The sequence below is a fragment of the Centrocercus urophasianus genome, unplaced genomic scaffold, assembly GCF_019232065.1.
Source record: "Centrocercus urophasianus isolate 14NV4802_14NV808 unplaced genomic scaffold, USGS_Curo_1.0 seq_30, whole genome shotgun sequence".
Taxonomy (NCBI): Eukaryota; Metazoa; Chordata; class Aves; order Galliformes; family Phasianidae; genus Centrocercus; species Centrocercus urophasianus.
In genome coordinates, this window is record NW_024884867.1 from 1,650,532 (window position 1) to 1,678,480 (window position 27,949).

Here is a 27,949-nt window from a genome sequence, read left to right on the forward strand (position 1 = left end):
GTTTTGACTACAAGTGGAAGACAGCTCTTTGAAATACATGATGGCCACTTGTCAGCTTTTAAGTAGGCCGAAGAATAAGTCCTCTAAGGTAAAAATCTTGAAATGCCTCCCTGTTTTGAGCCTGGCATGTCTGTATCTTGTGAGCTGGGAAGACCGTGTTATTCTTAGTTGAATTAAAAAGCAGATATTTCCAATTTAATGAGTCCAGGAAGCATGAAGTTTTGACATATTTGGCTTAATAAGTAAAGGCTCATTAGGCGTGCACAGAACTTCATTAGCAGGAAATAAGGCAATGACCTAATAGGGGAGCTAAATTTAGTGTCCTTTCCACTGGGATTTTTCCTGTTTAAATCATGCAGTGTTTAGTATTTACATTAGCTCCAATCTTAGATGTACTGTTTACATCTCTGTGTTAAAATCGCTCTGAAAACTAGGTCTGCCTACAGTGCTGACAGGCTTAGTCTGCTGTCACAGCTCACACAAAGCTGTAGCAGGCAGGGAACTTTGGTAAGGAAGTGAGCACCTCAGCAGTTGGCACAAAACGGTGCACGCTTTTGATTCTAAGGCATTCCTAAATGCCTGCGTGGGTGCAATGGAGGGGTAGGAATGTTCAGCCATATTAGAGAGGAAATAATGACACATGTGGTCTGCAGCTGAATAAATCATGTCAGTAACTCTCCTTGAAAAACTTTGTTAGACATGAGTCCTCTCTGTGTAATATGAAGACCAGGGAAATGTTAACATTATCTTTTAAAGTTACCCTTCCTAACTGCTAAGAATCGTTTCTAAGTGTAATCCTTGCCCTTCTTTTTCAGGAATTTCTGTTGTTCCCCAACAAAATCACTACTAAGCAGCAGTCTGTGGTGCTGGTGAAAAGACTTCTGGCCATCTCTGTCTCCTGCATAACATACCTGAGAGGGCTGTTCCCTGAGAGTTCTTATGGAACACGCTATTTAGATGGTAACCCTTGCAGTTTGTTCAGAATTCTTATTCGTACTCACTATATTTTAGCAATTATCAGGTAATACAGATTACCTTCCAGCTGCTCATTTATGTGTGACTTGAGTCTATTGGGAAGGTAGCTAATAGGCCTTCTCAAGTCTTGATACAGGTAGTGCTTCTGCATCAGATAGAGAGCACAGAAGATGACCTAGAGCTATTGGCAACTCGTGGCTTTCCTATTCATATTTCTTTTGGTTTATAATTGTTCCTTGCTATTGCCAGCCCTTTGAGTCAGGCCTCAGGTCAGGAGCTTGACTTAGACGTTGCTGAGTATTTAAAAATTAGCTCCGATTGGTGTATGTTATTTTCCTTTGGATTTTTGAGCCCCTGGGGTTCAAATTTTCGGCTTGCTTTGTTAGATAGAAAGTAGAATTGCTTTTTCCTTTCTGTGAAAATTGACTAGCTCACATAATTGCATGTGCTTGGTCAGAACTATCAAGAGAACCACAGTCAGAACTTTAATGAAGAAAAATATTGCTGTGAGACTTACTGTAGGATCACAAGAATCATAGAATCATTAAGGTTGGAAAAGACCTTTAAGGTCATCCAGTCCAACTGCCCACCTGCCACCAGTGTTGCCCACTGTTCCTTAGTACCACACCTCCACATTTCTTGAACACCTCCAGGGATGATGACTCAGCCTGGGCACCCCGTTCCAATGCCTGACCACTCTTTTGGAGAAGAAATTGTTCCTAATGTCCAACATAAACTTCCCCTGGTGCAACTTGAGGCCATTCCCTCTAGTCCTGTCACTACTAACCTGGGCGAAGAGCAGAGCCCAACTTACCACAGCCTCCTTTTGGGGAGTTGTAGAGGGCAATAAGGTCTCACTGAGCCTCCTCCATATTAAGAGATAGTGATGCTTTGCTTCATCAGCATCTTTTTGTTCATTTGAGATATGTTAGCGGGGTGTGAAATGTCTCCATTTATTGCAGTCTTTAGTTGCATGTTTTTAGTTAAGCTGGTAGTTATCCTGAAACAAGGCTACATGCACTTCATGGGCTTTGAGGAAACCCTGAATAGCCACTGGTCCTTCTAATCAAATGTCAGGTCTTTCAAGTGTCTTTTTGATCAAGAATGTTGACATCTGACCTGCTCATGCTTTTGAGGGCTCTTTGGTTGACTCCTAAGGTGTTACAAATTCACTTCTTCATTTTCAGGATGTGTTTCTTCTTGCTCTGAATGCCTGAAAACACAGGCAGAAGGAACTAGGTGAAAAATGTTATCAGAAGTAGTTTATTTTATTCTACAGGCATTAATCTCACAGAGATGTTGGTGAAGTCTGAGAATGCAGAAGTGAAGGTGTTTTGTGGAAATACCAGAGTTGGTGGGCATGGAGAAGGGAAGTTGTTGGCTTTTCAGAATTAAGCCAACTCTAGACTTCTGTCAGGACCCAGATCATCTGAGGAAAGTCTTTGACATTTGAAAATGCAGCAATAAGCTTGTGTCAGCCCACCTGGGACTCAGTGGAAAACCAACATTTCCGCTAGGAAGAACCTCCAGATTAAGTATTTTATCCAAAAAAGGGAGGATAGCTGGGGTGGTTTCAGCATTTGCCCAATAGCTGTGATAAGGATGGTAACTATGTGCTAAATTTGGTTTTGCAGACCTCTGTCTAAAAATTCTACGAGAAGATAAAAGCTGTCTGGGATCGTTTCAGATAGTCAAGTGGTAAGTGAGTAACAGTGAAACTAAGACAAGATTGTGCTGAACAGCAAGACATCTACCCCTCACATTCTTCTTCTTCCTGAGTTTGAAAACACTGTGCCCAGCAGCACTATTGGATATGCCTGTGCAACTCACTCTGCTGCAGTGTGTGTGCTTGGCCCTGTGCGTAAGCAAGACAGAATTAGCTGACAGAGATCATGTGAAGCCAGGGCCTGCTGGAGTGTTGACTTTAGTGAGGTCATGGTCAGGCTCCAAAGCACACACAGGCAGCGTAGGTAGGGAGTGAGAGTAAAGAAAATCATGAGACTGATTCTGCTGTTGTCTCATATTTTCCAGTTTCACTTTTATAGTGATTCTTGTGGCTTGTTTTTCAGTAAGTACAGTATTTTACCTCCCTGAATATTGTGTGTTTAGGTACCTTACAGTTGTTCTGTGTATTATTAAGGGTGCATTTCAGAATTAGTGTGTTCCCAACAAGCAGAGTCTGAATTGATAAGGAGATATGCAGTTGCGAGGGCTCAATAAGTAAACATCTGACCATTGCTGCCTCAAGTAATACCTACTGCTTTGAAAACATCCTTAGCAGTGAGCTGTACATCAGATAGCAAAAATGTAGGAGTCCAGGCACGTCAGGCTGTGTTCAGATTGAAGTTTCAGCCAAGTTCTGTACACAGTCATCGGGAAAAGGGCCACTGGAGAGCAAGCTGGGGGCCAAAATGGAGCTGTGAGCTTTGGCCTCAGGTCCTTGTCGCTGTCAGGACTGAAGTGGGCTCTAGGCTGACTGGCTCAGGATGTGTAAACAACACACAAATGCTTTTTGAAGGGCAGGCGGGTTCATTCTGATGGCTGACCTGGAAAAGGACTTTACAAGACCAGAATGTTACTGGCTGTGTTGTCTTCCAGAATAACATGGACTTTAAACTGTATCTGATAAGTTGTGTTTTTACAGACCATGAGATAAGCATCGCTGGTTAGCACTAAAACATTTTTCCTTGGCAGGATTCAAGGTTGTTTTGATGCTTTGGAGAAGCAGTATGTAAGTTTGTTCTTGCTTTTCAATGGACTTTGTTATTTTTCTTCAAAAATATGGACAGAACTGTATTTTCATTCCTCCTTCTGTAGTGATCTTGCATACACACAGCATTTACAGCTGTGGAGTAAAGGGAGAGCTGCCCAGAGAATAAAAATCTGAGGTTTGGGATTTTATTCCTTGAGCCCAACCAAACCTTGACTGGAGCTCTCTGGACTTGCCTGTACATGGCATGAGCACTTGCAGCCTGGAAGGGATTCCCCTTTGTTCTGTGTTCTGCATTTGCACTCTCCAGTGTCTGAATACAGACAGTGCCAGTCAGAACTTGCAGGTCCTGATTTCTATGCCTGTTTTCTTGAGAAAGATTCTTTCATGCTTCTGCTTTCTATCATGTTTTCTTCAAGCTTTTGCCCTTTTTCTTCTCTAACCCTCTTAGCTTTCTCTTGGGTTTGGATTTTATTCCTTTTTTTTTTTAATAAGGCCATTCATTAGGTAATGTGTTTATCTGGTTTCAGAACAAAACCAGCCAGTAAGTAATCATATTTCTTGCTGATTCTCACACACACACACAAAATTGCTACGTACAGAAAAAAGGACCAATTACCATCTCTGTCAGCACTGCTCAAGTTAACTCTCATCTAGATCAGATGAAGCTGTGTTAGTTTCAGCTCTGCTGATTGCACGTGCTCTTAAAATCAGTACGACTGGCACTGTGCATACAGTGTGCAAAATGTGAACTGCTTATTGCTTGCTGACAGTTCTGGGAGGAATGTAGCCCTCTGCTATTTATGAGAGACATAATGTAGTTATTATTTGACAAAGGTTAAGAGAAAAACAGGTATTTAGTGGGTGCTCTAGGATTGCTTTCTCACCCTTTCCCACGTACAGTTTCTTGCTATAGCGTGAATTAAACACCTTTGATGTGTCTTGTATCAGTGAACAAATATTATTCTGCGGTAGGGATGGGTGCTATTGTGAAAGTGTTTTAAGTTGACATAGGCTCTGAATATTTGTTTAGAAAAAGTCCCAGGAGGGAAGGAAGTCTGAGCATGTCGTTGCTTTCTTGGGGAAGTGCATGTGAAGCCAGCGAACCGGCCACTAGGTGCTGCTGCTGTGCTGTGAAGAGTCTGCATGAAGACGTGTGACTCAGTTTGTTGAATGTGCCTATGTGTGTTGGCAGTTCGATTTTGCTATCTTATGTTGTCCTCACCCACTCAGGATAGATACTGACTTTGCCTTCTGTTTTCTCTTGTTCTCTCTCTCTTTAGCTACATGTTGCTGTCCTAGCAGTAAGTAAACGAGTTCAAGACGTTTTTCTTCTCCCACCGTGCTTGACAGAGATTTGGAGTCAATGTTGTGTCAAACCATAAATGCCTTTTATAAGGGGAAGTCAAAATATATGTGGTTTTTAATAGAGTGATGACCTTTCTTAAATATGAACTTCCTAGGCTGCGTGGGAACGTTTTCTCTGTATGTCAGACCTCTGACTCTCAAGCCTTACATGAATCCTTAAAGCCCAGGAAACACTTTCTATCATTTCTTCCCGCAAACTCTGGCCTTGATCCTTGGAGGAAGGAAGCTGCTGTGTTTTCTCAGTGCATAAGAGTTTGCTTTAATAATCTGATGCCGAGGAAACCACACGCTAGCAGCTGCATCGGGAGTCTTTTGCCCTGGTTCTCTGTAAAGCAGCAATAGCCGTTCTACACACCTACTGTGTGCATAATCTGAGCATTTAAATCTCAGGCATCAATGTTACCTGTGAGGATTGGAATGGGAATCAACCTCATTCCTCTAGAATTACACAGGTGAGTCTTCTACCTGTCTTTGAAGTGCTAAGTATGGACTGCTGATAGAGGAAGGCCGTGTCTCAGCCATTCCTTTCTCTGATCCCGTGTTACAGATAGCACAATCTCGGCTGTAACTTGGAAATAACATTGTTTATAGTCCTTTTTCACTGGTTCATGTTACCCAAGGGCAGAATGTGCTCACTGTGCTTTCTTACAACAGATGTACACCAATCCCGAGGAACCGGAGGTAAGAAAGAGTCTTAATTAATCTTTGAGGCAACCGAAGGCATGGGTGAGTAGATTTTTATTCAGAATGGACTTGTGGGCTTAAATTCTACCCTGACACTGCTGCTTGGTGACCTGGTTTCTCTTCTTCTGCCTTCACTCAAGAATGACAGCTCAATGAGCTGGATTGTGATCAAACACTCCTGCCGGGCATCTAGGGCCTCAGGCAGGGATGTTAACAGGCTACTAATGGGCATGTTCTCAATTTTGTTTTTCTTCCCTGAGGGAAGAACTGGGAAGTTCAGAATCATTCTTGTATTCTCTTTTTCTTTTATTATCTTTTTGAAAGGAGTAGTGAGAAGAGATCTGTTGGTTCTTTTTTTTTGTTTGTTTTTCATGCAGAGAGGTTTAGGACAGAAGTTACAAATCGCTTCAGAGCTGGGATGCATGAGTTACACAGTGTGTGTGTGCTTATCCTTTCTGTGTTCTCCACTGCACTGCCACCTCTGCTATTTTGTCTAGCCTGTGGCAGCAGTCTTAGCAGTGCAGTATATAAGTGAGGCTCTGCATCCATTCGTTCTCCACAGAGCACACATGAGGAATGGCTGCAGGGCCTGCCTGCGGCGTTGCAGTTCTGCCCCGCTGCACCTCAGCATCTGGGGAGGGAGGGAGGAAGTGCTGGGATTTCTTAAGAACTCAACCTGACTCCTCCCAGTCAACCTCACTGCCTCAGAAAAGCCAATGATAGACATGACATTGGGCTGCAGTATGTCCTTCCTGTTGTATTGAAGTTTGTTCTTCCTAATGGTTGTTTTCTCTAAAATCATAGCAAATCATTTTCTTTTACATGGGATGTCATCTAAGTATATACTTTTTAATCTCTTAGTAAACATTGAGACCAGTGAAACTCGGAATCCCTGTGCAATACAGTTTAAATTCCTTGTGGAAACTGTCCTGCGGGCTCTTGTCTCTATACAGAACTCTGGCCAGACTTCCCCATGATGCTGCATCACTCGTGAAGCCTGACATTTTTCCTTTTAGTAGTGAGGGAGGACATACAGATGCTGTGAGGTCAGCTGGCCCTGGTGTCTCTTTAGAGGACAGGGCTGGGGAGTCAGGCCCACAGAGGAAATAGAAGGAGGAGACTGGAAGTTTACAATTTTTCTGTGATTATTTCAGTGCTAGGTAAGTTGTGGTTGTTAAGGAAAACCTACCAACACTTATGCAAGCAGTAATGGAGCTTCAGCTATAAACATCTCATTAGATTAATGCTGTGTTCTTATAAAGTCTTGAAAAGACCCTGTTAAGTTCAGAACACATCTTTACGTTTGCTTTTTCTTTTCCTGCTCTTGTTAAATCTCCAGACAGTGACTGAACTGTATCAATTCAAGTTCAAGTACAAACAGGAGGTGCCCGAGATGGACATCATCAGGTAATGGTTTGGGTTTATTGCTCAGAATTGCACTTTGAAAGGCAGGTGTTCCTGAAGCCTGAGGAAGAAGCTGCCCTTCATGATGATAGCATGTCTGAGCAGCTCAGCAGTAAATATCATCAGAGTTGAGGATAGTCACTCTGCAGCACACAAACATGCAAGCTGGTGAATAGAAATGCTGTTATGTAGCGCAGTGAGGCACTTGAAGTGCATCAGAACTGAATGAAAAGCAACTTAGAGAAATCACACCAAGTCAGTGTAGCAGTGGAGAAACCAACACATTTGTTGAGCCTGCTACCATCTCAACTAGCAGCAGTGTTCTTCCAGTTTCACAGGAGAGCCTTGTGCTTTCCAATGAGGCTGTTCCGAATTTGATCCTTTTAATGAAGATCTCATTCCCAGTATTTTTATCCATGGGCATTTGCATGCATGCGTTCTGTTCCCGTGGTCTAGCAGGGTGGCCTGGGAGGTCTTTCTCTGATCATGCCTGTGTTGATGCTGCAGAACTTATGGCAGGAAGCAGCAGCATCTTGCATCCTCTTGGCCCTGTTAGATATTTGACAGCTGTGTTTAGTGGGGCAAAATCCTGTTTAGTTTAAACTTAATACTGTCGAAAGCTATTAACTATGACCAAAGCAAGGAAAAATAATTAGCCAGTTCCCCAGCAGAACGCAGCATCTGTTGATGTCCGTAGTACTGGTCAAGAAGAGGCTCCTCTTTATCTTTTCTGTTCTGTTTATATCAGCTCCTTCAAAATCTCAGTGCTGTGCTGAGGGTTCAGAGATTGAGGCCTCAGATTCCCTGAGCTGTGGCTCTGTTCTGTTTCCCCTGTGACTGACATTGCTATCACCAGGTCATGTATGTACCTGCAGTCGTTTGTAAGCTGACGTTCTGGCATTGATCAAACTATTGTGTCATCTTTGCTGTCAGCTCCTTCAGTTGATAAAACTACTGTTATGCACCTGCAAGGTTTATTGCCACATGCCAACCCAGAGCAAATCATCCCTCAAGGAATGTGTCTGTGTCCTTGTGTACGAGTGGCAAAGGAAAACGTTCTCCTAGATGATCTCTGCCCTTTTCTAGATTCATTTTTGGAGGAGTTTCTGGCCACGGATCCCAGTCTTTCAGAGAGGTTCAGTTCTTTGATTCCTACCTTTTGGCACACTCCTGCATCAAACCCAGTGTTATTCTCATACTGAACCAGAACTTGGCCTGTTACCTCCTATGGAGCTCTCCTGTCTTTTTGTATATACTCTTTCTTCTGTGCTTTCTACTCTGCTAATCCCAAGACTTGTGAAGATGATGTGGAAGAAAAGGCCTGGTTTCTCTTTATTCCACCTTGATGCTGCCATCTTTAGCTCTCTCACTTCCCATACATGTTCCAGAACATACAAGATTCCATTTAATAACACAGCATGGTCAGCACAAGGGTTTCGTTGTTGGAGCTTATCAAACCATAACCTACATAACCTTGGGAATACAAACTGTTCAACAGCCACTCAGTTTTCGTATTGAAATGCTCCAGCTGGAAGGGGAAATCCATCTTACAGAAGCAGTGATTTAATCAGTCATACTCAGCCCTGGCATTCTCCCCACTGTCATTTGTTCCTTTCTGCTTTGGAAATAATTTGTGGTGATTCTGTTAGATTTTGTTAGATACCATCCAGTCTGCTTATGGCATCATCCAAAGACACAGTTTTATAGTGGAGGAGCTACTATTTTTAAGGCCCTTTCTTGTTGAATGTTAAGGAAGTGTAGGTTCCTCGCTCTCTTAGTGATTCATCCAGTTTGCCTCCAACTGGCTAAAGTTAGCAGCCTGATCTAAGCTGCTCATCTCATCAACCTCTGTTGTCAAGAGAAACGAACTCCTCCAGAGGGCAATTCATCCCACTGCTGCTGCACGGTTATCTCAGTCTAGACTGCTTGCTTAGACTAGCCAGCTGACATTTGGATGGGTGAAGGAGGTGAGAGGAATGCCCCTTAGTCACTCTGGAAAAATGCACTTCTGAGCTAGTTTTTCTTACATGAAATTGAAGTGAGAACATGGAATTCACTTCTCTTCAATCTGCAAAATGGACTTGAAAATAGCCACGGTGATGAATCAGCTCTAGATGGGATTTTCACCTCATTCCTCTCATTCCTGGAATTGCTTAGGTGAAAGGCACTTGTTTTATGGTCCTTTGATCCATTTTAATCATGTTCGAACAAGTGAGTCACGATATTTGTACAATGGGGGTCCGTTGCCCTAACTGCAAAGTCTTTTCAAATGTAAATGCCATGCCACTTCGTTTAGAGCTGCTGTTTTCCTGATGCCACTCCATCCCAGGAGTCTGTTTCACTTCCCTGTTTATCTGGAAATTACACGAGGGCATTGTAGCTTTCTCACTGGTGCTTTGAGACAAGTCAGTGGGTGCACTGTATTTGTAATTGGATCTTGAATATTCATGACTGAGGAAAAACAACTCTGTTATTCTGCTTCCCATTGTAGCAACGGGAGGAACTCTGTGAATGGAGTGTGCAGCGAGGACATGAAGCAAGCCTGCAGCCTCCTGATCCGTAAGCTGTACCTGCTAATGCAGAACCTGGGCCCACTTCCCAATGACATTTCCCTGACCATGAAGCTCCTCTATTACAATGATGGTAGGTGGATAGCTGCGTGTGCTGCCGGGGGAGCTTCCCTTTCCATCAGTTTCTGTGATAACCACGAGCCCCGTGAAATTAATAAACCTCAGAAAGGTGAAATGGCAGTGAGGTGGTAGGAGCTATTAGCTGATACAGTGGGAAATGGTGTAAAATGTAGTGAATCCCTTAGACTCACAGGGATGGCAGATGCTTTGAGAAGGGACTGTAAATCCGTATAAGAAGTGCAACCTTGCAGTGTGAAAAGGACAGCCTTCTTCACTGTTTGTTTGTTTCTTAAGGAACATGCACCTCCTGTTTGTTGGTTTATAATGCAGAAAGTTGTGCTCATTGATGGTATCTCAGCATTCTAAAGTTACTGTTTCTTTCAGCCACCTGTTAGCATTTGCTCAGTTCTTTTTTTGCCTTTGAGATCTCCCTTCTTCCCTCCAAAAAAAATAACCACCCAACACATTTTTGGTAGCTGGCGTTGTTTCTGGAGGTTGGTAGATGTGTGTATTTCATAGAGCAGATTAAAGAGGGATGGAACTTTGTTTCTCTGACAGCACTGGGTTCTTTCTCTGTGTGTAGTGACTCCTGATGATTACCAGCCACCTGGCTTTAAGAAAGATGACAACCCTGGGGACCTGTTGTTTGATGGTGATCCTGTCAACTTGAAACTAGGGTCAGTCTCCACTGGGTTCCACACCTTGAAGGTGAAAGTAACAACTGAAAACAAAAGAATGGGGAGAGTTGAAAGCAACCTGATCCAGAAGAATAGCCCTACTGAGATCTCCCATCAAGGGCTAGACTGCGATGAAGAGGAAGAGGAGGGAAGCACTAAGGTAGAGAAATAACTCTATTCAGTTCTCGTTGGAGGAATGGAGTTTATCTAGCAAAACACTCGGAAAAAAAGCATTTGCTCAGAATCCTAGCTCAATAAACTTGTGCAGGGCAGCATTGCTGCACTGGATTGAGCACTGAGACTGCAAATCCATTAGCATAATGTGAATTTCATTTGAGCACATCCACTGGCTTACTGAGTCTAATGTGTTCTCCCAGAAGAGGGCAGTGATTATACAGAGAGCCACAGCACACACATGCAGAACTGGAGGAAACTGCAGACTTTTGCATTTCCATTTGGTGTTTCTTTCCCAGATCTGTGCAGTCAGGTGGGATTCCTTCCACTGCCTCTAACCATCCCAAAGTTGTGCACTGTGCCCAGTTTCTCTGGAGCACCTCGGTGCTTAGTGTAGGGGTTGTCTTTAGCAGGCAATCATTAGACAGCAAGTTCAGCTGAAATAACAAAGGGGCAGCCTGCACCAGCAGCTCGGGCTTGGCAGTTTAATTTCAGGTGGCAAGTGCCAGTGAACAAGCCTTAGCATAACTGCTGCCTGAAGACAGGAAACTGTTTGGGCCAGAATTTTCTGCCTTTCTCAGTAAATCTCTCTTCTGTAGGCTTGGGAGTAGGAGTGCAGCATGCTGAGGAGTTTTGTGAATCTCATCTCTGTTAGTGCTGAGTATAAGCTCAGCAGATTTACCTCCTGGGAATAATTTTTAAGTCGTGCTATTAATTCAAGGGATTATTTGCATTGCAGAACAACCCTCTCCCTGTCAGAGCAGAGTCAGATGAGCATGGAAAGGACAGAAATTATACCCATCCAGGCCTGGGAACTGAAGCATCTTCTTTTTGCCTTCAAGATACAGGTAGAAGCTCAGTTTCAACAGTGAAGGAGCCTGTGTTCACAGCTAATCTCTTAGCATAATATTTAGATTTTCTCAGCTGTTTTGAAATGGATGAACAGTTTGTCAGACTAATTCAATTTTGTATGAGATCAGAGTGACCTATAATAAATGGCCTCTTGTGTAAGCTTGGTTTGTTAACAGAAACATTCAATTTTTTATCAGTATCTTTCCACCTTTTTATCTCAGCAGTTTTTTTTCAGATACAGAGGAAATGCATCGTTCATCAATTCCACATTACATTATCTACATTTCACCAAGGCTCTTTTCCTATAGCTGTTGCAGCTTGATTTTGCTAATAACTTTCATATGTGAAAGCATGCATGAACATATACAAAAAAAAAAAGCCTCTGTCACTTCAGTAAGCCTAGCTGGTGATGTACCATGCTCTGTTTGACCTTTGAGGCTCTCAAATATAGCCTGTGGAACAATACCATCTAGTGACAAAATGGTAAATAGCATTCCTGAGATCCTCAGGCAGTGGAATAAAGGAGCTGGGCTGCCTATGAAGCCACCTCTTCTAGTCTTTCTCCTGCAGATTCTCTGATAACTAATAAGGAGTGAACTCACACTGCCACCTTTTCCACTAGGGGGATATTAACAGTATCTTCTTGCCTCATCGAATTGTTTTCATGAAGCTCTGAGGCAGTTTAGGACCCCACAATCAAATTTTATGGAAACTGTCTAGTAGGGACAGGAGTTATCAATCAGAGGACAAGCTCCTGTCCAACACAGCCACTCACACAGATTATATACTGACATAATCCTTGTTTCTTAGGAAGACAGGTTAAAAAATGAAGTATTAACCTCACGGACAGGAGCTGTTGAGGTTAATGTTTTATATTTAGATGATGGTAGTCTGAAGTCTGTTTACAGTGCTAAACTGCCAGTGCTGGCATTGCCTGGGAATAAGGGTTACACCATTCCACATCAGGCATGGAATTGCACTACAGTGGTTCAGTTGTGCTTTTGTGTATATTTTTTTCAGCTAAATATAGGGCTTTAAGCTTGAGAACTAATTTTGATATGTTTGCATTGTAGGTGGAAAGGGAAAGATGGAAATAAAAGAGATGGGCAGGCGGCCTTCCGCACAGGCATCTCAGCAGGTGAGCAAATTTCAGTGACTGTGATATGACAGGCAGTGTGAATTGATTGCCATGGAATGTGATGTCACCTAGGATGGCACAGCTTTCTAATAACGTGTGCATTTGTTGTATGGCATGCAATGGCTACAAAGTGTTATAGCATAGGGGTATCAGCATGAACTGGAAGCATTTATGAACAAGCTTTCCGTGGTCAGCTCATTTCACACATCCACTGCGAGAGTTTTTGTTCTGTTCCAGGAGTTGACACTCATGCATTACACATGCAGCCTAAATGACACAGCCAGGTTTCTTTACCTGCGTGTGTTTTTGGATTAGGGTTCAGAAATCACCACCCTGTGTTAGATTTGAAGGCTGTGTTTGTCTGCTGCCCAAGCTAATCTTTACCTCTCCTTTCCTGCTGCCAGTCTTATCTTCACGTGTGACTCACAGTACTTCTGGATCCTATCCCTTTTTGCCTACCTCTCTGTGATAGGAAGACTTAGCTCCTGGAAGTGCTGATCTCTTTTTTCAGGGGTTACAGAGGCAGAGCTAAGAAGTAGGATGGGCCAGATGTGATACATAAAGTAACGTGAAGTTAGTTCCATCCTGAGACTGTTCAGGTCAATCCCTGAACCAAAATCAGTGCTGGGATTCATGCCCTTGTGCAGAGCTCTTTTCAGTGACAGGCAGGTCTCTGAACACCACCAGACCTGCCAGTTGATCCTCCTCCTATTCAAATTAGTTGAAGATGCTGTGAGCTTGAATATTCAGAAACTGAATCTTCACAGGATAAGTTAACGAGAGTAGGAAATTGCTAGTAAAATTTTCCCTGCTTCTGTTGAAAAGTCTAACCCAGACAGCAACTGGAGACGACTACTTAACGTGTCATTCAAAAGGCATCTCTGAAGTATTTGCATTGACTCTGGATCTTAGAAATGAACTTCTGTGCCTAGGCTGGTATTTTTCAAACTTTAACCACATTTTTTTTTTTGTCACATCCTCCAGTTTCCTTCTGATCATTGTTTATTCTGTCGTCTCTGAGAAAACAGGAGCCTTTTTTGTTTGTAACTCATGGTTCTCCCCCTGATTCATGCTCTTGCATTCTTTCGGGTCTGTCATGATGAGAGTCAGAGCACCAGGCACCTCTCTCCTGCAGCATGTGAATTCCCTTAGAATGCAGTAGCAATAGTGAGAGTTTCTGAAGGTGTTGGAAACAGTACTGGTTACTGAAAAGTGGAAGAGTCATTTTATCCACTTAATGCTTCCAAAGACTCAAAAAAAGAATTGCAATCCCTCTTCCTGTTAAATTCTGCTGGGCAGACAGTTTTTGAGTTATTCTTTGATATTATTATTTTTAGACATACTTGCTTAGAATATGGCTAACATTTCAGTCACTTCAGGAAGAAATAAAACCAAGTCACTCTTTAGAAAGTTCAGATCATCACGGTAAAGCCAGCACTAATAAAAACTTGATGCTATTTTCCATGAGAGGGGGACTTTCCCTTCTTTTCTGAGGGAAGTGGGTGAAACAAATGTGCATTGTGTATTCCACTTGTATCAGGAAGCCAAACTATCGAGTGAAGTTTGTCTTAAAAAATGAGGGCAAGCTAGGGAAATCAGAGTTAGGTATTATCTAACGAGGTCAAACGCAGGTAAGATGGCAGAAGGAGTCCTTTTGGGGTGTGAATGTAAACATCTTGTTGCTATCCAGGCTGCAGGACGGTGAAACGAACAGCGTTTTTCAGGTGTGCTGGGAGGAGCTCTGTGATTTGAGGAGCCGTGTGGTCTCCCAAGAGAGCTGCCTTCCCCCGGCTTTGAGGGGTCGCTCAGCTTGGGCTGTGCAGCGCTCGGGAACCACCTGGCCGGGTCCGTGCGGCTCTCCCTTTATTTTTGGCAGACATAAGCCACCAGGCTCAGGCTGCTCGTGCACGACAAGTGTTAGGTTTCCACCCAAAGAGCGCCTTGAACTAGCTCTCATAAAAATTGCTCACATACCAGCGCTACCATGGGGGAGCGGGCATGGCTGGGTGGTGAGGGCGAGGCGGGCCGGGGGGGGACCTCACCCTGCTGTGCGTGGCTGGGCCCAGGGGCTGGGCGCTCGGTGCTGCACCGTTACGTGCTGAGCTGAGCTGATCGAAACCGATGGAAGCAGATCTTTTATTGCAGATCGTGGTGTCAGGGCAAGGATTCCATGTTCAGAAAGCGATGTGTTAAAAATCCCATACAGTCACGAGGTGCTGTGGGGAATTTGGACGGCCCCGTTGCTGCTCTTTCTCTGAGCGGACTGCTTCAATCCTTCTGTTTCTCAATTATAAAAAAGCCAGAACTATGCTGTTGGAACAGAGTTGATTGTTCATTATTTTCCTGACCTACAGCTCTTCAGGAAAACCAGGAATGGGAGCATTAGAGGCTTATTTTTATCTGTGTGACATGGGAGAAGCAAAGGCTGCAGATCTGCCAAAAGAGAAAGAGCTATTTCTGTCCTGTTAGAACTATAACTGCTGTTTAATAATGGCCACGAAGAGTCTCTGACAGAGGGCTTTTCAGATTGGAGAAAAATTTACATGTACTCAACTTGCTTGTTATCTGCAATCTAATGATTGATGATACTTAGGATCAAATGAGAGATTGCCCTTTCCCAGCAAAGCATCTCTGTACTTAATCATCCAGAGTTAGACACCAGCATGTAAATTACCCTACCTCTGCTGACTTGAGGAGAGTTTCTGATTGCATCAGCTGCGGATTTGTCCCAGTGTGCTATCTTTATGTGTCTTCCTAGTTTCCACTGGCATTCTAGCAGTTGTGATCTGAAGAGCTGAGTAAAATAGGGAATTGCTGCCCACTGATTTATTCTGCAGAAATCTGCTGATGGAAATGGGGTCCTGCACTGAATGTGAGATAACTTCTTGAAGACTTCAGCGTAGTCCTTTACCCTCTTGTGGGTTCTTTAATGGTTTTGTCCCACAAGTTGATTTTTGTCCTCTTTGTCTTCATGTAAGCAAACATGTTGCAGTGGAATGAGTTTGGAATGAAATAGTTCTAGAAGATGAATAAAAGCTGACCATGTGGATGCTTCTGCAGGCGTTATCTCCCATCAGCAAGCTGTGGGCTGAAGTTCTGGGGTGGTCCTTAAAGCAGTCTCATTGCACAGTGCAGCAGTTGTGCAGAGCCCTGAGTCGTCCCAGACGGAGCCTGTGCCAGAGCTGGAAGTGGTGTGGCTGCATCAGCACAGAACAGTTCTACCTCCTGTTTTTTTGGCTTCTCTAGTCAGTACCAGACGGTGCTTATGCTGCTGGGCTGGCTGCGTTTGTGCTACCAGGCTGCTGTGGGACACCAGTAAGTGTGCTGAGGATTGGCCTTGTGTAGGCACAGTGGTTTGGATCACTGGTAGCCCAGGGGCTCCACACTGCCTGTCAGTGCCTGGCTGGGTGGCACAGCTCTCTTACCCAGAGCTGTCTGAAAGTCACGGAGATTCACTTGCCTAAATGAAAGAGTGCCATTTTAGACTGCAGGTGGTGGTTTGTCTGGCCAACTGCTACTCCCCATGCTGAAGTCTTGGGTACCTGGTGACGTCCTTTTTCTCTATGAGAGAGGCTGTGGCAGCAATGGAAGCCAGCATGAGCAGTCTTTCATGCCTGACACCCTACGAGCAGTGTGTTTTGTTTGCCAGTGCTCAGCATCCTCTTGGTGCCCAGAGCCATGGTAATCCTGCTGGCGATCCCTGTGCCTTTGCTGAGCTTCAGAGTTGCATGTGACTTCTGTCTGAAAGTGAAGGTCAGCACAAGGGATCCAGTTGCAGAACAACAACTTGAAGATCAAGACCTTTGTTGTCTGATTTTTCTCAGGCAAGCCACTTTTACAATTGCCATGACAGAAAGCAGTTTAAGGGTGAAGTCTGCCATTTGCCGAGCAATAGGAAAGCATTTTTCTGTGGCAATGTCATTATCTTGAACTTTTGCAGCAAAGAAAAAAAAGAAAGGTTTATCTCTAGCTGTCTATCAAGCAAACTGTATCTGATGAGAAGTTCCCAGAACATTTTCTCCTCCAAACCAGCTGAGGCTACACAGACCCAAACAATGAAGAGAAAGATTCAGAGATGAGCTAGTCTCTCTCCTTCCTGTTAGCTCAGGCCATTCTGGGAGGAGTGAGACAAGGAGGTCAGGAAATTCCTGGCTTCTCTGCATTCACATCCGACCTTTAGCTGGATCTGAGGCTGTTCATCCCTTGCATGAGTTGTTCCTGACTAGTGTGTATGAAACAGCTTCTTAGTGATCTCTTCATTTGGAGGTGATGCTCACTGCCCCGGAGGTGGGGAAAGGTTTAACTTGTGTGCCCTCAGATTTCAGCTATGCTGTGGACATCCAGAGGAAGACACTGAGCCTCTGAGCCTTCACACGTGTTCATAATGTACATGCTAACAACCAGACAGACCGCTGGAGAAATCTGCACACAGTAAAGTTGGGTAGGTCTGACATCCCACGAGGGGCTAAGCTGCTGATGGCCTCATAGGCACAGTGGGTGTCTTTGCTTTTCACCTCCTGGTTTACAGTGCTGTAAATCTCACAAGGGAAAGTCTCCCAGTGCAGAAGCTTACAGGCCAATTGAGGGTCCTGGCGGAGGCTACAGGGACAGACACTGGTACTTTTTTGACTTTTCAATCAGGTGTTTTGAACAATTTGTTTTCATAGTCTGGAAAGATCTGTTCGTGGTCCTTTAAACGCAACGAGATACGTGAGACACAGCGTAGGCCTGTGAGACTTTGTCTGCAAAAAGGAAATTGCGTTGGATGGCAGAGATTTTAACAGTGAACTATGGAAAAGGAAGAGGACCAGTGGTAATCAGTGATGTCTTGGCATGGTTTCCTGGGGACAGAAATGTGGCAAGTTTCCATAGATGCATCACAGTGAGCGTCTTTCATTCTTCCACCTGCGTAATTTGGCTTTCATGCTTACCAGCGTGATTCTCCTCCACTTTGTACAGATGAAAATCAGGATTAGTTCTACTGATGTCAGTGCATTGGCTTTTCTGGAAACTGATAGGAGCTCAGTCAGCGCTGAGCCCTGTGCTGAGCTTTAATCTTTGTGCCGCCTTCGCAGAATGGCAGAGGTCAGAAGACCTGGAGGCCATAGAGGACATAGAGCATCCTACGTGCCCAGGGCAGGGTAAGCACCTTGGCCACTCACATTTTGAATACCTCCAAGGATGGAGGCTCCACCGGCCCTCTGGACAGCCTGCACCAGTATTTGATCAGGCTCATAGCAAAGAAAAGCTCTTCCTTCTGTTTAAATGGAATTTGCTGCATTTGGTTTCTGTCTGCTTCCTTCCATCTCTTTGCTGAACAGCACCATGTGCTTCATGAGCCTTGATTTTGCTGTGCTTGGAGCAGCCACCTGTCAGTGAGCTGCCTTCACTCGGAGAGAGGTGTCTGTCACCTGGCACGCCTCCTGTTTTGGGGGCTGCATTTAAAGAGCTGCTGGCTTGGCTTTTGGAAGTGGCAATGTTTGCTGTGCTACCAAGTTATCTGCAGCTAAAATCACAAGATGCATCAGGCGTTGGCCCGCTCTGATAAGAGTTTCCTAATGATGATCTGTGTACCCCGCTAGATGTACTTGCTGCCCTGGCAGCAGAGGATTGTTTTGCCTTGTTTCACCAGCTAAATCTTGTATCTCAGTCCTTATTCTTCCGGCCTGATTGATGGAACTGGGTTTCCTTTGACATTCATGCACTTCTGAATTTGTTAGGTTACAACGTACCACATTGAACACTCGGTGTCCTGACAAAGAGAACTCTTCTGAGGACATAAGATTTACAGAGTGCCAAACCTCAGCATGGGGCAGGCCAGGCACAAAGCGGGGGCACAGCTGAATGCTCCTACGCTATTCTAGCTTTTCTACATAGGATGCCTTCGGAAGCAGAAGTGCCAGAAGTGCTGTAAATTTGCATCAATTTATGTTGGGAATTTTTGGCTAGGATACGTGGGGACGCTGGGGATTGAAAATTGCAGAGCACGAAACTGATTTTGTCTATCTAAGAATAGGAGCATAACCATAGTCTGCTTGCCGCGCTGCATCCACCAGTCTGCCTTGGGAAGGCTTTAATCTGAAGTCTGATCTATTTTTAGCCTGATATCTTCTCCAGACAATGTGCAGCTGTCCTGTTAGTCTTATGCCAGAAATTAGTAACACTTGCATGATTCACAAGTTAGCTGTAATTGCACAGAAAAAAGCTGTGGCAAAATACGACCGTTGTACACATAGCGCAGTACTGTGCAGCACGGGAGGTTCACAATCACTGTGTCGTCGTGCTATGAGCTAGGCAGAGCCATGGCCTGGACTGACAGCCAGGAGCTCACGGCTCTGTTCCTGTCTTGTTCCCCCATCAGCGTTGTCCCTTGGGGGGCCTTGTGGCACCTGGCTCCATACCTGAGGGGAGCCGAGGCCCTGCAGTGGTTGTGTAAGACAAAAGCCAACGTTGGTACGGCCTGAGCTCGCCTATGGGTTGTTCAGAGTCCCAGAGTATGGGAAAAAATAGAATTAATCAACCTTTGGAGGCTTTGATTGTATGTTTAGTCAATGGGAGGGATTTCCTGCTTTTTACCGCGCCGTTTAAGAGGTTTACTTTCTGGTTAAAGTCAAATAAACACACGTAGGATCTGACTTAATCCCATTTAGAGCGCATTGCTGGGGAAGAAGCCCAAGTGTTTGGTTAAGGTAGGAACCTGGAAGTTGGGCTCGGGGTCTGATCCTGCCTCTGAGCTCATATGTGAACTTGTAGCAGGGCAGGAGCAGGACAGGACATGTTGGCTTTGGTGAAATACCTCACACGTTTGACATCTTGTTCATTCAGCAGATGAATAGTGCGTGTCTGCAGAACATGACGACTTGCATAGATGTTTTTACTCCTAATCTCCAGGTTCCTGTAGGGCATGCACACAGAGGGAGTCGTGGCTGCTCCTTGTGGCTGCTTCTCCTGCCTCAAAAGCATCCCATCCACGCAGAGAATTAAGAAAGGGCTCAACCTCCAAGTTGCTGCCTGTGCTGCAGAGTCCATTCCTCGATAGAGGGAATAAAAGCACCGGCTGTGGATGATGTGCTCACTGTGTGGTTTGGGCTAAAACAGAAAGAGAGCTGAATCCCTCAGGTGACCAGGGGCCTGGAGACTGGGGATCACTGCTATACTTTGTCGTGCAGCCAGCAGGACAGGGTACAAGTCTTGCAGCTGTGTTAGCAGTGCAGAGTGTCTAGATGCAGTGTTTCCACTCCCAGGGCCCTGTGCTTCAAAAACTGAAGCAGACAGGTTAAAGTGATGCCAGGGGAAGGAAAGTAAATAACTGCCTGAAATGCCAGTTTGAGCAGCTGGATATCAGGTCAGGAGCTGTAACACAGAGATCCACTCATCTCAGTTTCCTCAAGCAAATACGCCGTGGACAGTGCTGAAGTTCTGTCAGACTGAAGGAAAACCCGCCTCTCCCACTTTGGCAGGTTCTGTTTTTTTTCTGTTTGCATGGAAAGGAAGTTGTACTTTCTGCATTAGCCAATATCGTGTTGCTCATAACGAAGAGGAGGGAAGAGGGGAAGAAAAACAATTTGAAACATGATAGAGAGGCAAACTGAGGTGGTTTTGCTGCTAATCCGCAGTCAGTTATTTCACACATTAGGAAGACCATTGCTACGTAGAGATTACCAAAGCCTCATACCAAGGTCAGATAGAAAGAGAGCCTTGATGACGTGGGTGGGGAATTCTGTAATGACCACATTTTGTAATCTGGAGACCTTGTGCTTCTCTCCAGGATGTGTTCTGGAATAGCTCTCTATTAACTCCTTGTGCTTATCCTGCTTCATAGAGCTCCTCCTGATTTTTTAGTGAAACCAGAATAAGCTGCTCTTATTTTGAATTAGCAACTTGTTTAGCACTATTTTCCCTCTTCATTCACCTTACTTTCATCCAAACAAATTTTCTTTTGGAGTCAAAGCTGAAGAGTGTGCTATGGTGTGTCCCTTCAGTTCGATTCCAGCGGGAGCAAGATAGGTCACCCTGCCAGACTCTGTGCTTTGTCCCTTCTGGGTGGGCAGCAGCACATGCTGCTCTCTGCAGCTCCATGTTATTATTCTTCTAGAGAAGCAAATATGTCTTGTGATAACAAGAATAAGTGAGTTTGTGATTTACATGACATAGCCAGCACTTCAGCTGTCGTTCTGGACGTTCATCTGTCTGTGATCTGTCTGAATTGCCCACTTGTATTCCAGCATATATTTTTTAGTGCTCTTTAACCTTTTGCTTTCTAGGCCTCTGGATATTTTTGTGGGGGGCTTGTGTCTTCCTAGGGGGAAGTTATGCCCCCTGAAACAGAGCTTGCTTTGCTTAGTTGTTTTTCACAAACTCACACATAGTCTTTAGACTCAGAGGCCCATCAGCTCACGCTGAAATTCCATGGTGTACATCATTCCATGGTGTCTCATCCTGAAAGGCTGTTTCCAGTGACTGCCAATGTGACCCATGTAATTTTCTTCAGTGGGATTATGAGCAGGAGGTGAATCAACTTTTTACAAGGGTAGATAGTGATAGAGCAAGGGGGAAAGGTTTTAAGCTCAAGGAAGGAAGGTGTAGGTGTTTGGAAGGAAGGTTTGTATGTCAGGGGGAAGTTCTTCACAGGTAGAGTGGTGAGGTGCTGGCACAGGCTGCCCAGGGAGGCTGTGGATCCCTGGAGGTGTTCAAGATCAGGTTGGATGTTGCCCTGAACAGCCTGGTCTAGTGCCAGAGCTGGAGGTTGGTGGCCCTGCCTGTGATGGGGGGTGGAACTTGGTGATCCTTGGGGTCCCTTCCAGCACAAGCCATTCTATCATTCTCTGAGTCTATCACTATCCCACGTTGGTGAAGAAGGCTTCTGCCCCACGAGCGACTGTATTTCTCAAAGGCCTCCTTGCTCCTTCCATTGTCTCTAGGCTGTGGGACTGAACCTGTTGCTTTCACAAACATCAGCATCTCAGCTCCTGTGAGTGTTCCAGTTTTGGTTCCTTGCCTAATGGCTTTTACTGGAGAACAAGATCACACTGAATAAACGCAAGAGGATCCAGGAAAACACACTGTAGATTTGGAAGTTGTCTTTCTTGACTTGTCTAACAGGAGCCTGTACCGTGAGAATGATCACTGCTTCTGATGGTTCTTACAGATAAGCTGCCTGAACCTTGCATTTAGCCAGGAAGAGGTAATAGGACCCAAGAAGAAAAGGAAGGTCAGTGAACCAGAGAAGCTGCTTCTGGAAGGCAGGAAATGATGTTTGTTCTGCCACACAATGCATTTCAGAAGGTGTGAGTTTGTGTTGCCATCTGACTGGTAAAGACCTTAATTCTCTCCTCATGTTTAACTCTCCACATGCCACGCGTATTTCTGCATACTTTGTCTTGTACAAAGTTTGGATTGCAAGGAGGCAGCAGGCACCACAGCTGTCATGACTGGAGGCCAACAGCACTTGTTTCATGTTTTAAAGTTGAGGGTTGGTGATTTCATGTGGACAGGATCTGTGTGCTTCTTTCTGTTTTGTCTCCCTCCCTCCCACCACACACATCCCACTGGCTAAATTTGTTTCTCTCTGGCTGGGCTGTCCCTTGCCAATATGTCATCAATATCAACAGCACTATTTCAGGATGAGCTCTCTGAGATATCGATGGCAGCAAACAAGTTTCATGATTCATTAGATTATGCTTCATTCTATCTACTCTTTCCGGAGCATAGATTTTATTTTTTTCAGAGAAGGGTTTTTATCTCTATTGAATGCAGAGATAAAGTAATCTATACACATTTTCTGCTGTTGCTGCTGAATGTTGTTTTTTCTTTCTGACTCTGCAAGTAGTGTTGCTATGGTTATAATATCAACTTACTTCTGAAGCAGCAATCCACTTTGTACCAAGAGGCATAGTTACCCAATACAGCTGGTGTTGAAACACACCATGTTTCAAACCTAACTTTTATAAAGGTACCTCTTGATGGCAAATATAGGTGAAGAGAGCAGCAGCAGTAAAAGAAAGAATTTGTCCTTTGGAGCAAAGGTGCTGTGTTTTCTGGCGTGTTGATTGCCTGGCTGACGCTCTGCCAAGTTATTACTGGAGAGGTGTAAAAACCTAATGGTTATTATTGGAGTGGAGCAAAATGATCTTAGTTAGTCTTAAACACTGTAAAAATGATTTTCAGAGAACAAACTCTGCATTACTTTGTACTTTATAAGGAAAGAGATAATGAAATTTGAAATGCCAGAGGGGGATTTAGAACAACGTCTTCCCAACACAAAGTTGATCTTACATGATGGAGATGGGATGGGGAAATGAAAAAGCACTAGAATGCAACGTAGTGTCCCTAGTAATGTAGCAGCATTCCTGGCATTTTTGATACTCATCAGAGACATTTCAGGATGGGGCTTGAAGGGCAGTAGTGGTTTGGGGTACAAGGTGTTCCTTTTGTGGCCTGTGTCAGCTCCACAGAAAGGATTGCTTGGCAGGTACATGAAGCCAGATGCAGGCTTTTTGGGCCAGGCACCCGAAGGAGCTGGCTGACTGGCTGGGTGTACAGCCCTCAATGTTCAACTGACCTCCTCCAGGTAGCTGAATAAGGCACTGCAATCCTAATTCTAATGCCACCCCTGTCCTTCCTTGGGCAGACAGACTGCTGGCAGCCCCTCAGCCCGCAGCAGTGTCTGGCAGGTTTCGTGGCCTAATGCCTGTTTCACAAAACTTGTAGAACATGAGAGTTCTCCATTTTATCCTCACTTTCAGTCCCGAGTCCTCACATTTGCACCTGTGGCCTAATAAGCCAGTTTGTTCACATGCCAGAGCAAACCAGAAAGCTTCCTTCTGCCCAGATTTTGTAATGGTATTTACTCTCATGCCTGCACATCCATGGGAGGCCTGCGTTCTTTGAGCTCAGCTACAGCTCGGGACCTGCCTTGACCTGAAAGCTGTGCCCTGGTGCTCCTGGAGGTTGTGGTTCTGTGTTTCTTCAGCCTGCTGGCTCCTGCCTGCCCCCAAAGCCTCGTTATGTTGTTGTATTGTGCGTACAGGAGAAAGACAAACAAGCCTGTGGTTATGGCTACTAGAGGGAAGCCTGTCAGTCTGCCTTGTGCGCACCGGAGAATGCAAAGTGTCCTGTCCCGCAATGAAAGTGAAGGAGGCTGTCTCATGTTACCACACAGTGAGAGTGAGCACACAGACACCACAAGTGAATCCACAGCTGAGAGTGCTGCCCTGCTTGTAGCCATGGCCAGAGGCTCGCTGGCTCAGTGCGCACTGCCTTGTAATCAGCTATTTTACGGTAACGACTTCTAGTCATTTTCATTTCAGGCTTGGTTAGAAATAAAGTAACTTGTGATGAACTGCCACAGTAAGCGTCTGATTTTTCTTTCCCACAAGCTTGTGGTTACCAGCAGATTCTAAGAAAAGTCTTTCCACTGCAGATTGGAATCATCTAAGCCACTTACACGTATCCTTTTATTTATTGGTGATTCTGCTTGGCCAGCTAAAGGTAAAAAAACCACCTCTTTCTTGTATTTCAGGCGCATTTCTAGTTAACACTCATTAACTGACTTCATGTATGTTACACATCGTCAACCTGATTCACTACTGACATAAAACAGAAGCAATTCGTTAGTAACGGTCCCCTGCCAATTAGTGAACTAAATTACGTTTGAACAATTTTCTTCAAAGATTCTCCTCCTTCCCCCAGTGCATCATTTGGCAAGTCCCCTGCATGCTTACAGTAATTATGTGCGTGCAGTGAAAGGAGACTGTTACCTCTTCAAGCAAAATAAATGAATATGTGATCTTTGTGTTAATATAACAATGAGTAATACAAAGAATCACAGACATCCTCCCTTTGATCTGCCAGAGATACAAACAGCAATTAAGATGACAAGCCGTTTTAAAACCCTGAATATTGGGAAGGTTCCGTGAGGGGAAAGCGATTGTTGTGTAGGGTTTTCAGACAACTGGTGAAAAAGGGGAGCCCTTCTTGTCCCTGGGGACCGCAGGCCTTTGGGCAGACGTGCTGTGGGTATCCTGGCACCTGCCGAGCCACCAACAGGTTGGTGGTGCTTCTAAAAATCGTTCCCTCTTTCTGGGATAGCGTTTAACAAGAAGAGTGGTATCTCTGTTTCAAATTGAAAGTCAAACTGAAGTCAAACGGAAAATGTTTAGCATTGTCTCAACCACATCCTTAAATACATTGGCCGCAGCGAGAAAATAACCCCGAGCTCTGGTGCCATGCAGCGATGGTGGGGACAGGTGTCAGGTTGGGTTTAACGTGAAAGCTGAGGATTCTTTTGGGATTTCCAGTGCCGCGTGAGATCTAGGAAATCAGCTCATCTGACTTTCGGGTTTGGAAGGAGCGCAGAAAGAAGAAATGAAACGTGACACATGAGTGGGAGAAACGAAGACACTTTCACACTTTTAAAAAGCGTGAGAGTTAGGAGCTTTGACATTGATTTCAGTGGAGCACGGGGGAGCCTCTGCCCGCAGTGATACCCACAAAGCAGAAATCATATGTTGTCAGCACTGCCCAAATGAGATGGGCTATCATTTTTTCCCCACTGGATTTCTGTAGCCAAACCCTTGAATTATCTTGACTATCCCTGCTATAAATGGGATTGGAAACCAGCTGGTAGTTTTCACGAGTCCAGTTCTAATAATGAACCTTTATCTGAAGAACTGTTCCTTCAGGTTGTTCTCTCTTGGCTGAGACTTTAATTTTCAGACTTTCTGCATTTTTCCTCTTTAGTCAGCAGGTAAAGTATGTAGTCGTGGCTGCCGGAGCCGAGTGCCTGCATTTGTCATGCCACAGAGCTGCCATTCTCAGGGGCCAAGATCTTTGTGCCAGCAGCATCGTGTCACCCCAATGGAATCCCACCCACGTGTGGCGCTGGGCAAAGTCTTTTTTGTTAATGGATGAGTAAAATTGCATCTGGCTTTTGTTGTCATCACGAGGTAAGTAAGAGGGATTTGCATCTCAGCTGGCACACTTTCTGTAGGCAGCTTCCAAGGCTAATTTCAGGCAGGCTGGCACGAATATCCTTCCTTTACACATAGACTGAGGCTCGGAAGCCTAATAGGAGTTTTCCATAGGAAACACCGCCCTGGGTATCCGTGTGCCAGATGTGCTCCTATGGCATTTCCCTGCACATCAATGACCTACTGTTCCAGCACGGAATCGATCGGCCTTCTTGTGACGTGTTCTAAATACTTTGCTGTGAGATTTGTCATGTATAGGCTAGAAAAATAGTAATTAAGGCACCTCCAGGTGTAAAACATCCGCTGATTCAACGCCGTCTCGGTGATGTCTGGCCGGGCAGAGCAGTGGTACCACCGTGCCCCCTTGGTCAGAACTGTTCTGCAAGGACTCAAGATCTGTGCCCAACCTCTGGAGGTCGTCTTGTCCATTAGAGATTGGATTTAACTCTGTGTTCAACACATATTAAGGAGGGGATCTGTCGTGCAGACCTAACCCCAAGCATCCTTCAGGAAGTTTTGGGTTGCTGCTGTTTACAGGAAAGCCCCAGGTCCTTCCCTGGCTTTAGGGAATCGCTTACCTGTGGGAGCAGTGCGGGCACGTACAGAATGCTGCTTGCTCTTATGGGCATGCCGTGATATATTCTGTTCATGCTACTTGTATTTCTTCACAGGACATGCAGAGGGGATGTTTACTCTGATGAAAGTCTAGGACTGATAACAGGAAACCAAGTTCTTTGTACAGCAAATTGGCCTTGAATCACAAACCGATCTTTTTTTTTTTTTCATCAACAGAGAGTAAGACTGTCTGAAACACAGGAACGTGATGTGTCCTGAAAACAGCGTGGCATTTGGAGTTGGCTGAGCTCTACCCAAACCTTTGCCAGCCTCAGAACTATGAATTGAATGTCAACCCGAGCAGGTGGCACATGGGCTGGGAAGCCATCAGGGACAGTTGCTTTTTGTCTGTAAAGACATCTTCTTACCAGTTCAGTTGATCCAAAGAAGTTACCAGGAAGCTGAAGCTGCTTGTCTCCATGGGTTGAGCACAGCACTGGGACTCGAGAGCTTCCTGCATGCCCCAGAGGGGGCATTTCTGAACTGTAAGTGTCTCACTTCATTGCAGGAGAGTTGGAGTAGATGATCTTTAAAGATCCCTTCCAACTGAAGTGATACTGTTATTTGGTGATTCCGGGGCTTGGTACACAAATCTCTCCCTCTCTTCCCTCCTTTAAAAAGTGCTGCCCATGGGAAGAAGGAGCACCATCCTGTGAGCCCTTGCAGAAGCTGCCATCACAGAACTTTGATACTGTTGGATGTCTATAGAGGCTTCCACAGTGCTCATAAACAGCATAATGGGGTGCAGTTTCAATAAAAGTCAGTCTTTCCAAAGTCAAGGAGTTCTGCTTGCACCCATAAAAAGAAGGGTTGCTCTGGTCAAACCAGCCTGGCATCTGAGACATTGCTGAGCTCTGCTCACACTTAGAATCATGGGATCATTAAGGTTGGAGAGGACACTAAGATCCCCAAGCCCAACCCCAACCCATCGCCACAGCTGTGGAACACCTCCAGGGATGGTGACTCCACCACTCCCTGAGCAGCTGTGCCACTGCCCAACCGTTCTTTCTGAGAAGAAATGCTTCTTTAATATCCAGCCTGGTATCTCCAGCTGGCATCTGCTACAGCTCTTGGGTCATCGTACCGGACTGGATGTCACACAGTGGAGGCACTCACCGTTGCTTTGGGGGCCACAGAGCCAGGAATCAGAGGGGCTTTGGTGGTCCCCTCTGGCAGGAGCAGCACAGGCGGCTCAAGATGACTTCAGTCTATCACTGGCTGGCTGGTTTTGCTTCCAGCCCACTCCGTCTGCTTCCTATGGAGTCAATGAGCCAATGGAGCCAGGGGAATGATGAATAGCATCTCGAGGCCGTGGGGCAGGGAGTGGACCTCGTCTGGGTTCTGACAAGGACCTCATCTGGGCACTGAACTGCCTGCAGAGCAGCCTGCAGCGGGCAGGAGGCCACACAAGGGAAACCCCAAACTACCTTGGGGTCCTTCCATGGCGGTGAATCAGCACAGGCTCCAGACATGAGGAAGGTATGGGTAAGCGTGGCGGCTGGACAAAGCCTTGCTGCCTCCAGCAGCCAAGCATTTCCTTTGGCTTGCGGTCATCTGGCTGTTACCTGGCTTCCCTGCCGATGCAGTGGAATTATGCTGAGGTAAAAAGGGAAAGAATTGGGTCGGCTGCCTGATGACATTTCCTTTTTATTTTATTTTCAATGTATTGCACAGAGAGCTCAGCCTGGGCTTTGGAGGGGTAGAAAGAGCCAAAAAAAAAAAAAAAAAAAAAAAAAAAAAAAAAAAAAAAA

At 45.0% G+C, this 27,949-nt stretch overlaps 1 protein-coding gene across 8 annotated transcripts; it reads left to right on the forward strand.

Annotated features, from left to right (window-relative positions):
• Window positions 1-26,991, forward strand: HORMAD2 (HORMA domain containing 2). 8 transcript variants are annotated; one of them, XR_006170608.1, is made up of 14 exons: window positions 1-88; window positions 816-960; window positions 2,610-2,673; window positions 3,670-3,706; window positions 4,969-4,989; window positions 5,708-5,734; window positions 7,077-7,144; window positions 9,633-9,784; window positions 10,355-10,608; window positions 11,362-11,470; window positions 12,548-12,612; window positions 21,761-21,823; window positions 23,991-25,559; window positions 26,376-26,986. XR_006170608.1 is itself a non-coding variant. In XM_042829179.1 (13 exons), the coding sequence occupies exons 1-13, from the start codon at window positions 38-40 to the stop codon at window positions 24,012-24,014; spliced, it is 1,080 nt and encodes a 359-aa protein (XP_042685113.1). In that variant the 5' UTR covers window positions 1-37; the 3' UTR covers window positions 24,015-26,991. The 8 variants fall into 8 exon arrangements, 6 of the variants coding, with proteins under 6 accessions (XP_042685113.1, XP_042685111.1, XP_042685112.1 ...); XR_006170607.1 differs by having other exon boundaries at window positions 23,991-24,102; window positions 25,354-26,983; XM_042829179.1 differs by having other exon boundaries at window positions 23,991-26,991.
• Window positions 26,992-27,949: the final 958 nt, after the last annotated feature.